This window comes from Oenanthe melanoleuca, chromosome 1, assembly GCF_029582105.1.
Source record: "Oenanthe melanoleuca isolate GR-GAL-2019-014 chromosome 1, OMel1.0, whole genome shotgun sequence".
NCBI lineage: Eukaryota > Metazoa > Chordata > Aves > Passeriformes > Muscicapidae > Oenanthe > Oenanthe melanoleuca.
In genome coordinates this window covers 45,582,590-45,593,236 of record NC_079333.1, presented here as the reverse complement: position 1 = coordinate 45,593,236, position 10,647 = coordinate 45,582,590, and the positions used below count along the sequence as shown (strand labels likewise).

Genomic DNA, 10,647 nt, shown 5'->3' with positions numbered 1-10,647 from the left:
ACCCGCTGGAGCCAGTGCAGAGCAGGGACACAAAGCTGCTCCGAGGGCTGGAGCACCTCTGCTGTGGAGACAGGCTGAGAGCCGGGGCTGCTCTGTCTGGAGACTGGGGGCTGCGGGGAGCCCTCACACTGCCTCACAGGGGGCCCGTAGGAAACACGGAACGCACCCTCTGGCACGGCCTGTAGCGACAGGACAAGGGGTTATGGATTTAAACTACAAGAGGGTACATTAGACTAGAGGTGAGGCAGAAGTTTCTACAAGGAAGGTGGTGAAACACTGCCACAGGTTGCCCAGAAGGGTGGTGGATGCCCCATGCCAGGAAACATTCCAGGTCAGGACACACGGGGATCTGAAGAACCCGATCGAGTAGAAGATGTGCAGCGGGATGAAAAGATGAGCTTTAAAAATCGTTTCCAACCCAAACCCAAATTCTGTGATTCTATGCCACACAATGCCCACTCGCACAAGAAACCGCCCTGCTGCGAGGGCCCCTGGGCACAGCGCCGACCCTGTCCCGGCTGCGGCCCTCACGCACGGCAGCGCTGCAAAGGCACAGCGGGCACCCACAGAGCGATGCGGGGCGGCAGCAGCTCCCCACAGCCGGGCACACAGAACCGGGCACGCCACGCTGGAAATGCGGGAGCCCGCGGGCACCGGGCACAGGGACACAAACGGAGACACACGGACCCCCGGGCACGCGCGCTCCCGAGGGCGCGCACAGGCGGGCACGCGCGGGGCGGGGGCAAGAGGCGGAGGCGCGCTCGCAGGAAGAGGAAGAGGAGGAGCGGGAGGAAAAGGAAAGGGGAGAGGCGGGGCGTCCCGCAACTTCCCGGAGGCCCGGGCAGGTCCCTCGGCTGCTGCGGCGGGCCGGGGCCGGCGGTTCGGCTCTGTTCGGCCCGGCCCGGCCGGCAGGTAAGAGAGGATCGCAGGGAGCCACGCACAGCAGGCACAGCCGGGAGCAGGGCGCGGTCACACACCCGCGTACAGCCCTTCTTTATTCCCTGTTTGCATCGGGGACGGCCACGGGAAGCAGCTCCTTCCGTAAAAAGGGTTATTTTCTTTCAGATAACTAAGGCTGGATGTGTTAGATTTAAATAGCGCCAGAGAATGAAGGAGGACCCCAACAATAGCATGTGTTTAGCAGAGCAAAATCAACATTTCCTTAAAATAAGCCGCTGTTCCATTGCTAGCATACTGTTACTTACTGTTATAAATCAGTAGCTCTCGAAGGCAAGCTAGGCTCCTCTGAATGGAAAATAAATTTAATTACGTCATTCAGTAATGGAGCAGTGATGCCCAGATTGTGGACCAAGTCTGCAGTGCGTGATCCGGAGCTGGTTTATGAGACTGTTTAAAATAATAAGGACTTGGTGGCTTTTGTGTGGCTGCAGTGATGATGCACAAAGATGCTTGGTTGTTGGCAGTGGGTGTTCAGTCATAGGGCTGTTTTCACAGGGCAGGGGCAGAGCCCAGGGCAGGAAGGGATGGTAGCACTACCAGCTGGTTTTAGGCTGCTGTGGAAACCCTGTTACTTCTGTGCCCTGCGGCTAGCTTGAACTCTGGATCCAGCTGTAGCACACAGCTGTTATCAGACTGCCCTGTTCATGAACTCATTTGGCTCCTTGAAGCAGTTTGCATGGACATTGTCCTTACTGCTGGGGTATGAAGTGCATCCCAAGCTCCAGACTGTCCCATTTTCAGACTAAGTTATTCACAGGCAAGTAATTTTACATGTTCCTGTGCCAACACTGCTTAGAATTATAAATAGCTTTATCCTTGCTGATGGTTTACACCTTTTCCATGTGTATGTATGCACATGGATGCATGTTTACACAATGTCATATATATGTATGCATGCATGTATTTATAGAGCAGAGTCACATTCCATCCTGGGCAAAAGAGGTCTCACTCTTGCCAACTCCTGTGGTATGACACGTGTTTGGCTTCCTGCATCATCCTTGGCTTTTCCTATAATGGCTCCCTTTTAAAAATAAAATAGGAAAACCACAGAGAATGCTCACAGTTTGCTCTTTATTTCCCAAGTTTTTTGCAGCTGTTAGAAAACAGATGATTTCTGAAGGTCTAAACAAAATGCAAATAATGGTCAGCTGCACCAAAATTGCCAGGGGAATTTCATGAACCAGGGAAGAATGGGAAAAAAATCCAATGGAAGAAATGTCTCAAAGATGAGTTTCAGTAGTCTTCAAGCACGGGTATATTTTGAAGCATGTTTGAAAGTTTATAGCTTTGTGAGTACCATGTCAGGATAGATGCCTGTAATTCAGATCTAAATTTGAAAGTGTGGAGAAAGGAACTACAAGTATTGGAGTCTTTGAAGTAGTTCAGGCTCAGATTTTAAGATACTAAAGGTAACATCAACTCATACACTTTACTCATTTGTCAGATTTTCTCTCTGGGTTAAATCCCTTTGTTACTGTAAAATGACTCTTGAATGCTCATTCCATATAGTATCATTTTAAAAGAGTAGTTACAAACACAAGGGTTTACTGAACTAGAATCAAGTCTTTCTACTATAGCTATAAGAATTTTGACTGATGGGGTAACTTGTTTTTTTTCTTCCTCAGAATGACTGTCTTGTGCACAATGAAACATTTATGTCAAGCAGCCAGAAATGAGAACAGATATGTGAAAAGGTTCTTTGGTACTCTTCTGACACAATCAGCACAAAAGTGGCTCTTTTCTCCATTCTGGATAGTGGTACCTGACCCTAGGAAGTCTGCTGTGTTTGGGCTTACTCAGCCATTTTGTACAGGTGAAAAAACTCATGCACAACCAAAAGGGAAAACAGCCTTTGGAAGTGTTGGGCGAAGAATTCCCTATCGTATTTTGCACGTAATCAACCAGGATGGGGAGAGCTTAGGAAACATGCACCGAGCAGATGCACTCAGACTTATGGATGAACGTGGCCTGAAACTGGTTCTGCTTCGTGAGAATGTAGAACCTCCCATTTACAGACTCATGACTGGGCAGCAGATTCACGAAGAACAGCTTAAGCGTGCAGAGAAGAAAAAATCAAGTCCAAAGCCAGGTATGTGTTCTGTAAACACTACAACACTGAGGATTTTGAAAAATGCTGCATTAAAAGTGGTTTCAATAGATTAAATCCTCTTACTTGTATTTGTGTAAATCCAAAGCAATGTCACTGCAGTCCACGCTATTAAGGATTTACAGTGGTGAAAATAAAATTTTGGATTAGTCCAGTCTTCCACAGAGAAGCTTCCTATTGCCCTCCCAGGATTTGCTATTTTGGCATCTGCTGACTTGTTAAAAAATATCTTTATTTGAGTGAATATAACTAGGCTCTGGCTCTATGACACTTACTGAATTTCTGTTCTTTTACTAAGGCATAGAGCAGTAAACTTACTTACAAACTTAGGACCAGATACACCAATATAATTATATAATTATATAGTCACCAGTAGTCATGAAAATCTTTCTTATTTGCTGCTAGGAAGACAAAGTCTGGAGCCCTTTCTTGTACAGAGTAAGAGATCTTTTTCAACATTGAACACCTTTCAGTTTTGTTTTTTTTTTCTTAAGACTGCCTGCTCCAGCAGTTTAACAAACTGAGTTTGGAAAAGAGGTTTTAGAAAAGGCATGTGATCTTGTATCCACTCATCCTCAGGCTAACAAAGGTAGCTGTGCTTTGGGTAGAGTTCTAATTTTAGAGGGGGGCATTATTGTGATAGTGAGTTGCTCTGTTCAAAAAACCACAAAAATATTATTCAGATGGTAACTACTTTAGAGAGGCTTGAAGGACGAAGAGACTGTAGATTGTTCAAATATATGACAAGGCATCATTGTACTTCCAGTTGAATACTGCATTTCACCATTCAATAAAATGGGCTTGAGATGTAGATATGTCTAACGTCAAAGCTTTTACCTTCAGCTGTCCTACATGCAGAACACAGGAATTTGCACACTAAGTCTTTAATTCCAGATCCAATGCTTACCTGTTTGTTAGACCTACATTGTGGATCATATGAACAAGACTGTAATTAAAAATACCTTAAGCCTTCTGACCCTGAAGAGATTTCCCTGTGTGCCTCAAACATGCACTCAGTCTCCCAGTTAGGGCACTGAGTATCAAATAGCCACCCTCTCAGGTGAGTGTGGTGTATGCTGAGACAATGAGATCAGGGTGCTCTGAGAAAGCAGCATGGGAGGAGGGAGTCAAGCAGACAAAGCACCATAGGCTGATAAAAGAGAGCAACTGGTACAGGTTTGTCAAATGTTAAGCCAGTACAGTTTCAGTTCTGTTTTAAACAGGGGTGGTTCAGAAGGAGTTATCCTTTTCTTCAGCTATTGCCAAGAATGACTTGGAGACCAAGACTAAACAGATAGCACAGTGGATTGAAAAGAAACACCATGTTAAAGTTACCATCCGGCAAGCAAAAGGTAGCAGCACAGACATGGTAAGTGCACTCCTGAAAGTTGGACCAATGTCATTAAACACCTGCAGCTGTATTGACCTCCCCTATTTGGTACTGCCACAATTTTTAGTATCTCAGTGGAGATCTAGGTCCTGTACAAGTAATGATTGCCTGCCTTAAGCTGCTCCTGTTCAAACATTGGTGTAGAAAAGTACTTCCAGAGAGACAATTCAAACACCATTCCTGAAGAATGCAGCTGCAGTACTGGCTTGGACAGCAGAGTCTAAGTAGTTCCTACTAGAGAAATTTTCTCATCTACAGCTTTAGCCAGCTCACCCACTGAAAACTTTTAACAGTGAGGTTTAAAAAAAAAATTGTATTTCACAAACTCTTCTGGAGCTGCATTTGTGCAACTTTGGCTAAGATTAGTTTTCCACTCCTACATGAAAAACTATTGAATGGTGTTCCAAGACTAGCAAAGTGAACATCTCTAAAATGTTAAGGAGCTGATGGCAATTTCCCAGTATAATTGCAGGGCCTTGAGACTTCACTGTCATTCACACAAATTGATTTTTATAGATATTCTGTGTAAGACATTTTTTTTTTCCTCATAGTATCTGTAGTGAATTATGTTTCCTTGATGATTTCCTCAACTAAATTGCTAGGGAAAATTGTCATAGTACTTCATCCAAAAAGAACAGAACTTTTTATATGAAGTTAAATTCACAGGAAAAGGGTAACAGGAAGAATAGTCTATGGGAGGGAACAGAACATTTCATTACATAGTCCTGATTTACATTGTCCTTAAATTTAAAGGCTTAACAATGAGGTTATGAATTCAGCATGTCACATGAATTCACTGTTGCCACTCAGTTCAATCCTACCAGGTCCTGCTAACCTTAGAACAATACTACCCTTTAAGAGAAAAGCCTCATATAATAATATATCTGAATCTACAGGTGGAGGAGGGTGGAGAGGAGTCAGATGCAGACCCTTCTCATAGACACCCCTAAAGAGCAAAACACTGTGAGTCAGCAGTACAGCCTGAATTTTAGGAAATGACTGAATCCCCCTCAGTAACTTGCCTAAACCTGCTCATTAGTAAAGAACAGTTAGGAAAAGACAAGCTGAAGTGCTCAAACTAGGACCAGTAACTAGCTTGTTTCAGCTAATAGCTAAACTAAGCAGATAAAATTATCACAGAGCAGCTTGAAATATTTTTCTACCTGTATTTGTGCATTCATTTAGTTCCCTTTTTCTCTTCCTTTTTAGTTCATGCTTTTTGATCAAATTTTAGACACTGTGTCTGAGAAAGCCACTTATCTTTCCAAGCCCAAAGTTGCTAGAGAAGGAGTGAGTACTTGTGTTTTGAGGCACATGTCTGACAAAGAGTTGAAAGAACGCCAGAAGATGGAAATCAAGAAAAACAATACCATAAAGAAAGATGAAAATGAAGATCTGAAGTCAAATGAGTTGCATCAGTGACTTTCTGAAGCAGTGTAAACAATATATATTTATTTAAAAAATAAAAAAAAATTTAGATAAAGTTGTTGTTGAGCTTTGCATTGGTCATTCCATGAAGAACACCGGCTAGGTTAACCTTTGCTACAGAGTCTGAATTTCAACAGCTGGTATTCCATTTTCCACAAGCTTATCCACTGTCTTGCTTTCCATCACAACCTCATCCTTTCCTGGCTGCCTTTTAGGAGGAATGTAGCCACTGAGACGAGAGGCTAAGCTCCTCTTGGGACGAGAACGCTTTGCCTGGCAGAAATAGATCCAGAATTAGTAAATTTAATGTTCCTGTGGAGCAAAGACCACTGTTGTGGTGGAGAAAAAAGAAATCAATGTACATGCCAGGACTGCATTAGCTAAAAGAGCTTCGTACATTAAGAATCTCACAAATTACCTAAATATTTGACCCGTTTTCCTGCTTGAAGTCACATTTAAAACAGGTAATGTTTTCCCTCTGCAGTGACAGGGTAGGGGTGAGAAGACTTCCAAGAGTGTAACTTACTTTCAGGTTCAGCTTTCTCTTTTCAGGATCATGTACAACTGCATGCCGTGCTAGGCTCTGCTACAGTTACAAAGAGCAGGAGGGGGAAAAAAGGAATTAAGTTTATAATTTCAGATAACGGGATTCAGATTAGAGCAGTTAAAAAAATACATACCTTCATTGCAAACACTTTTCCACAGCCTGGATAATCACAAGAGAAGGGTTTTTTCTCCTCATGAAAAGAGAGGATATGGCTTTGAAGGTTAAATAAAGTTGTGTAAGTTCTTCCACATCCTTCTCTGGGGCAGCGGCAGACTTCCCTCTCTACAGCATGTGTCTTTTGATGCTGCTTGAGGTAATCCTTCCGTTTGAAAGTTTTGTTACATTCACTGCAGACTATTGGCTCTAAGTGGGAGAAAGAAAGAGTATAAATTAACAATTTCTTACAGAAGCTGTGAATCAAAGCCTAGTGGTCTATTAGAACAATGCTAAAATCAACATGAAATGCAAGGAACTTAAGACACTTCAGGAGGATAATGCAGTATGAATTATCCAGATCTGAAATCCTACATAAAACAATTTTTTGTTAACTGAATCAAAATGTTAAGCTGTTATATTGAGCAGCATTTTCATCAAAGGAATAGCTGGAGTGACAGCCACTGTACCAATACAGCTTAGACAAGTTTGGGACACACAGGTTGATGAAATGAGTACAGCAAGGACTCCTCTTCAGATTAGCAGTTGGTTTGCTATTTGTATCATAAGTTTACTAAAGCATTTGGAATTTACCTGTATGACTGTCTTTATTATGCTTCAGCAGCTCTGTCCAAGTTTTTCCAATATATAAGCAGTTTTCCTTCTTGCATGCATAGCCTGTTGGACAGGATAGATGTTTACAATCACAAAGGGTCTGGCAAACAGTCCAGTTTTACAAGCGGGAACTCCACTTGTAGCATTTGAAAATTAAAGCCAGTTATTCCTTGTCTCTCCCCATACTGCACAGGAATGGGATAAGAGACAATGAACAATCAACACAATTTAGAACAAGAGAAAATCCTAACGGTTTTAAGTGAGAAACCTTGTATCACTGACACCAGTTGTCCAGAGAGGCTGTGGAAGCCCTAGCCCTGGAACCATTCAACACCACTGGATGCAGTCCTCAACAACCTGGTGTAACTGGCCCTGCCTTGAGCAGGGAGCTGGACCAGATGACCTCCAGAGATCCTTTCTGACCAAAATGATTTTGTGAAACTCTCACTCCTCACTTCACTAACGCTAATTCCTCCCAGCCATACACTTTCTCACAAATAGATGAAAGTAACTAATAACTGATCCTAGTGGTCTAGGCCTGGTCTAGGCTCATGCCTTAACCATCAGCCCATCTCCAAAAGATGGATTATTTGCAAGGAAGCACCTCAGGAGAAGAAATAACTTCTCCTGAAAGAATCCTGAGCTCTGCTCAGACTGCCACAAACACACGATAACTGAACACAGCAATGCCCCACAGTTATATCCCACTTTACTATTCAAAACTAGTGCTCTTGTCTTGTCTGGATCACTAGGCCCAGAACACTTTCATATCTGTCACACATCTGTGCATGCTCAGCACTGGAAGCAGTCCAGTCCTTTGCTGAAACACAAAAAAAAGTTTTACCTTCATGTATCTTCTCATGCCGCTTTAGTCGACTTGGAGTAGAGAAACACTTTCCACATCCTTCTTTATTACACCTAGATACAAAATAGCAGTAATTTCATTTCTTTCATCATATATTCTTTCACAGTATCTATGTAGTTTTTGTCAAGTTAATAACAACTAAAATGAACAAAATAATCCAAGTTTCCCTTTGCCTACAGATCTGTGTGTGTCCCCCTAACTTGTAAAAGTAAATTTTGCAATAGTTTTTAACTAGACTTGGGTGACTTTGAGAGTTAGAACTATAGTGTGATTTCCAAATATACTGCAAGTTGAGTTCTAGCTGAAGAGTCAAGCCTTGTATCATCCCTACACAGAGGTTCTTCAAACATAAAAGAAGGACAGAAAGTGAAAGGTTTAAGTGGCTTGTACAGAACCAGCAGAACACTGACATTTTTGTCTGTCATCCAACCATAGTAGAGCATTTCACTGAAGTGGAATGAACACTCAAGTGTGACCCACCAGTTAGAAATACAAGACTGAACTTTGCTTTTAGCAGATCTATAGTCATGTGCTACCCAAATGGAGTTGCAATGCACAGCTTCCAAGATTAGTGTCCCTCTTTTCTAGGTACTACTTACATCTATGTCAGCCAAGTCACTGCTTCTTGCTGGGAAATAAAGGTAGTTGCATTTTTCATTACTGTGCAAGCTCTTATGCTTGTATTTCAAACTACGAACTAAAAACTGGGGCGTAGGAAGGTGTTATTTTTTTAAACTGCTGGAATGCTGAAGTTACAGAGCAACAAGACTGTTGCTCAGAACAGATCCCTGAGCAAAGAACTAGTACCAGAAATATACTTGCAGCCCTGGCTACAAACTTACTTCTTTTTTTTTTACTGCCACATCACTGAAAAGGCTGAGAAAATGCATTTTCATCTACAGTGTTCAAGTGTTAAAGTTCAGTATTAAAATTATCCACATACTTGAAGGGAGGTTCGTTGGTGTGGTGACACTGATGAACTTTAAGTTGTTGATGCTTCTTGAAAGACTTGCTACAACCTTCAAAGTCACACTATTGAGGAAATTAAGTTATCGTTAGAAGCCAAATAATGACAGTTCAGTTCATGTGCTTGCTGAAATCCTAGTCATGGTATGTGAACTTATACAAGTACTGCATAATAACAAGTTGAAGCATTTCACCAGTACACAAGAAGGAGCTTGTTTAGCCTCCACTGTACAGTACAAAGGTAATTACCACATATTGCTTTTGCTGATTTTGATGCTTGCGCTCAACGTGCTTCTTCATGTTTGATTTTGTTCCAAATTTCTCATTGCACCCATCAACTGTGCACCTGCAAATGAACTGCGATTTTATTACTGCTGTCAAACAGTGACTTGTTCCCTAGGCAGATACAGAAATCATTGTTCAAGAACACACAGAATTACTGAAACTCAAATCAACAAATACAGAAGTTTGAAGACATTAAAAGCCAGAGACTAAGTTAGCCTTTTAATAATGTATTCTTGGGGGAGATCTGCCCATTCCTTTAAGCACCTGTTACAGATCAGTGCCAGAAAATGATCAAGGTTTGATCCCACCCTGTGTGTACAGTTACGGCAGTGCCCATGACACCAAAGGCATGCATGCCTTGTACCACTGCCCTGTTTTTGCGTCTTTTCCTAACGAACAACCGCGCCTCAGCCTAGGAAGTAAAACCTCGGGCCTTACTCGAACGGCTTTTCCCCGGTGTGCGTGAGGAGGTGTCGGGCGCGGTGGAAATCCCTCGTGAACCCTTTGCCGCAGCCTTCATAATCGCAAACATACGGCCTCTGAAAGAGAGGAGCTGTTCCATCCAGGGGCAAACCCCGGACACCGCCCGCAGCCCCCGCGTCGCGGCACGCCCGGGAGGTAACGCGGCCTGCCCGGTCCCCGCGGGGTCCCAGCGCGGCGCCCACGCCTCGCTCACACAGACCCCTCCCCCGCAGCCGGCGCGGCTCACCTCGCCCGTGTGCCGGCAGAGGTGGGCGGACAGCCGCCAGTCCTTGTTGAAGGTGGCGTCGCAGCCGGGGAAGGAGCAGATGTACCGGCGGACGGGGAGAACGCTCCCGCTGCCGCCGCCGTCCCGCTGCGCGCCGGCCATGGCGGAGGGCACGTGACCGGGCGGGCGGCGCGTGCTCGGCGGGGCGGGGCCGTGGGCCGGACCCTGAGGGGCGCCGGGGGGGCTGCGGGCGCTGTCCGGGGCGGTACGCGCGGGGCGGGGAGCCCCCGCACAGAACCACCGAATAACCTCACTAGGGGATAGCGAGCATCATCGAGTCCAACTCCTGGCCCTGCCCAGCACCATCCCCAGGAGTCACAGCATGTACCTGAGAGCACTGTCCAAACGCTTCTTGAGCTCTGTCAGTCTGGAGTTGTGACCATTTCCCTGGGGAGCTGTTCCAGTGCCCAAACACCCTCTGGGTGAAGAACCTTTTTCTAATATCCAACCTGAACCTCCCCTGACACAGCTTCAGGCCATTCCCTGGGTCCTGTCACTGTCACCACAGAGCAGAGCTCAGTGCCTGCCCCTCTTCCCCTCATGAGGAAGCTGTAGCTGCAGTGAGCTCTCCCCTCAGTCTGCT

The 10,647-nt window shown here is 44.5% G+C and overlaps 2 protein-coding genes across 3 annotated transcripts; one reads left to right on the top strand and one right to left on the bottom strand.

The window, feature by feature from the left end:
- The first annotated feature begins 436 nt into the window (after window positions 1-436).
- On the top strand, window positions 437-5,884 carry MTIF3 (mitochondrial translational initiation factor 3). The gene is made up of 4 exons (XM_056497196.1): window positions 437-912; window positions 2,586-3,049; window positions 4,291-4,436; window positions 5,667-5,884. Exons 1-4 carry the CDS (start codon window positions 452-454, stop codon window positions 5,877-5,879), a joined length of 1,284 nt encoding a protein of 427 aa, XP_056353171.1. The 5' UTR covers window positions 437-451; the 3' UTR covers window positions 5,880-5,884.
- Window positions 5,885-5,888: 4 nt separating this feature from the next.
- GTF3A (general transcription factor IIIA) lies at window positions 5,889-10,182 on the bottom strand. 2 transcript variants are annotated; one of them, XM_056497209.1, is made up of 9 exons: window positions 10,026-10,182; window positions 9,755-9,855; window positions 9,281-9,377; window positions 9,009-9,097; window positions 8,045-8,118; window positions 7,180-7,263; window positions 6,566-6,795; window positions 6,412-6,471; window positions 5,889-6,158 (listed from the first exon to the last, which is right to left on the bottom strand). In XM_056497209.1, exons 1-9 carry the CDS (start codon window positions 10,164-10,166, stop codon window positions 6,000-6,002), a joined length of 1,035 nt encoding a protein of 344 aa, XP_056353184.1. In that variant the 5' UTR covers window positions 10,167-10,182; the 3' UTR covers window positions 5,889-5,999. The 2 variants fall into 2 exon arrangements, with proteins under 2 accessions (XP_056353184.1, XP_056353194.1); XM_056497219.1 differs by having other exon boundaries at window positions 6,412-6,468; window positions 10,026-10,180.
- Window positions 10,183-10,647: the final 465 nt, after the last annotated feature.